The sequence below is a fragment of the Nicotiana sylvestris genome, chromosome 10 (assembly GCF_000393655.2).
Source record: "Nicotiana sylvestris chromosome 10, ASM39365v2, whole genome shotgun sequence".
NCBI lineage: Eukaryota > Viridiplantae > Streptophyta > Magnoliopsida > Solanales > Solanaceae > Nicotiana > Nicotiana sylvestris.
The window spans coordinates 4927826-4930039 of record NC_091066.1 but is presented as its reverse complement, the minus strand read 5'-3'; the positions used below and the strand labels follow the sequence as shown (position 1 = coordinate 4930039).

The window sequence follows — 2214 nt, the reverse complement described above, 5'->3', positions numbered from 1 at the left end:
ATGACTATTAAATTGGTGGTGGGTGAGTGTACTTTAAATGTTGTTAGTGCGTACGCGCCGCAAGTAGGCTTGGATGAGGAGATTAAAAGGCGCTTTTGGGAGGGGTTGGACGACATCGTTCGTAGTATTCCGCCTTCCGAGAGGTTATTCATAGAAGGAGATTTTAATGGTCATATTGGGTCGTCTGCAGGTGGTTATACTGAGGTACATGGCGGCTTTGGTTTCGGGGAGCGAAATGGAGGGGGTACTTTGTTGTTGGACTTTGCCAAGGCATTCGATCTAGCGATTGCGAACTCAAGTTTTCCAAAGCGGGAGGAGCATTTGGTTACTTACCAAAGCTCGGTAGCGAAGACTCAGATTGACTATCTCCTCCTCAGAAGAGGCGATAGAAGGTGGTGCATGGATTGCAAAGTTATCCCGGGTGAGACCCTTGCAACACAACATAGGCTTTTGGTGATGGACTTTGGCATTATGATAAGGAGGAAGAAGAGGTCAATACGAGGCCGCCCGAGGATTAGGTGGGGTGCCTTGACTAAGGATAAAGCTCAGGAGTTGGAAGGAAAGTTATCGGAAATGGGAGCCTGGATAAGTAGTGGGGACGCAAACACTATGTGGTCGACGACGGCAGACTGTATAAGGAAGGCGTCGAGAGATGTATTGGGGTTAGCTTCTGGCCGTGCCGGTGGCCATAAAGGAGACTGGTGGTGGAATGCAATTGTCCAAGGTAAAGTGGAAGCGAAGAAGGCAGCTTACCTGCGGTTAGTAGGGAGCATTGGCGAGGAGGAGAAGAGAGCGAATAGGGAGAGGTATAAGGTAGCTAGGAAGGAGGCGAAGATGACAGTAACGGAGGATAAGACGACAACGTTTGCTCGTCTGTATGAGGAACTAGGAAACAAAGGCGGGGAGAAGAAGTTATTCCGACTCGCTAAGCTGAGAGAGAGGGCGGCACGGGATCTGGACCAGGTGAGGGGCATAAAAGATGAGGACAACAAAGTTTTGATGAGGGATGACCAGATTAAGAGGAGATGGCAGACCTACTTTCATAAACTTCTAAATGAAGAAGGGGATCAGGATATTGTACTAGAAGGATTGAGGAACGCCGACATCCACCATGAATTAAGCTACTGTAGGGACATTGAGGTCGATGAGGTCATCGAGGAAATGCGTAAGATGAGGGGGGGCAGAGCTACCAGGCCAGGCGAAATTCCGATTGAACTTTGGAAGTGTATGGGTAGAGCAGGATTGGAATGACTTACTGGGTTGTATAATGTGATACTCAAGACTAATAGGATGCCTGAAGAGTGGAGGTGGAGTACAATGGTTCCGTTGTATAAGAACAAAGGCGATATCCAGAGCTGTAACAACTATAGAGGTATCAAATTACTGAGTCATACCATGAAAGTCTGGGAGAGAGTGGTAGAGATGAGAGTATGAAGGACGGTGTCTATCTTAGACAACCAGTTCGGGTTTATGCCGGGGCGATCTACCACAGAAGCTATCCATCTTATTAGGAGGATGGCAGAACAGTACATGGATAAGAAGAAGGATCTCCACACGGTGTTTATTGATCTAGAGAAAGCATACGACAGAGTTCCTAGGGAGGTCTTATGGAGCTGCTTAGAGGCTAAAGGGGTTCCGGTAGCCTACATTAGGGTGATTAGAGACATGTATGAAGGAGCTAAGACTCAGGTTAGGACAGTAGGAGGCGATTCTGAGCATTTTCCAGTTGTTACGGGGTTGCACCAAGGGTCTGCACTCAGCCCTTTCCTATTTGCCCTGGTGATGGATTCCATAACGCATCATATCCAAGGGGAGGTGCCATGGTGCATGCTATTTGTTGATGATATAGTCCTAATTGATGAGACATGTCGCGGCGTCAACGAAAGGCTAGAGGTTTGGAGACATGCCCTTGAGTCTAAAGGTTTCAGGTTGAGCAGGACGAAGACGGAATACCTCGAGTGCAAATTTGGGGCTGAGCCGACGGAAGCGGGTGTGGAAGTGAGGCTTGACTCTCAAATCATCCCTAAGAGGAGTAGTTTTAAGTACCTTGGGTCAGTTATTCAGGGGATCGGGGAGATCGACGAGGATATCACACACCGTATAGGGGTGGGTTGGATGAAGTAGAGGTTAGCGACGGGGGTCCTGTGTGACAAGAAAGTTCCACCATTACTAAAAGGTAAGTTTTATAAAGCAGTGGTTAGGCCTGCAATGCTG

General features: G+C 48.1%; 1 protein-coding gene across 1 annotated transcript; it reads left to right on the top strand.

Moving 5' to 3' along the window:
* Window positions 1–1251, top strand: LOC138878954 (uncharacterized). The gene is made up of 2 exons (XM_070158521.1): window positions 1–724; window positions 767–1251. Exons 1-2 carry the CDS (start codon window positions 1–3, stop codon window positions 1249–1251), a joined length of 1209 nt encoding a protein of 402 aa, XP_070014622.1.
* Window positions 1252–2214: the final 963 nt, after the last annotated feature.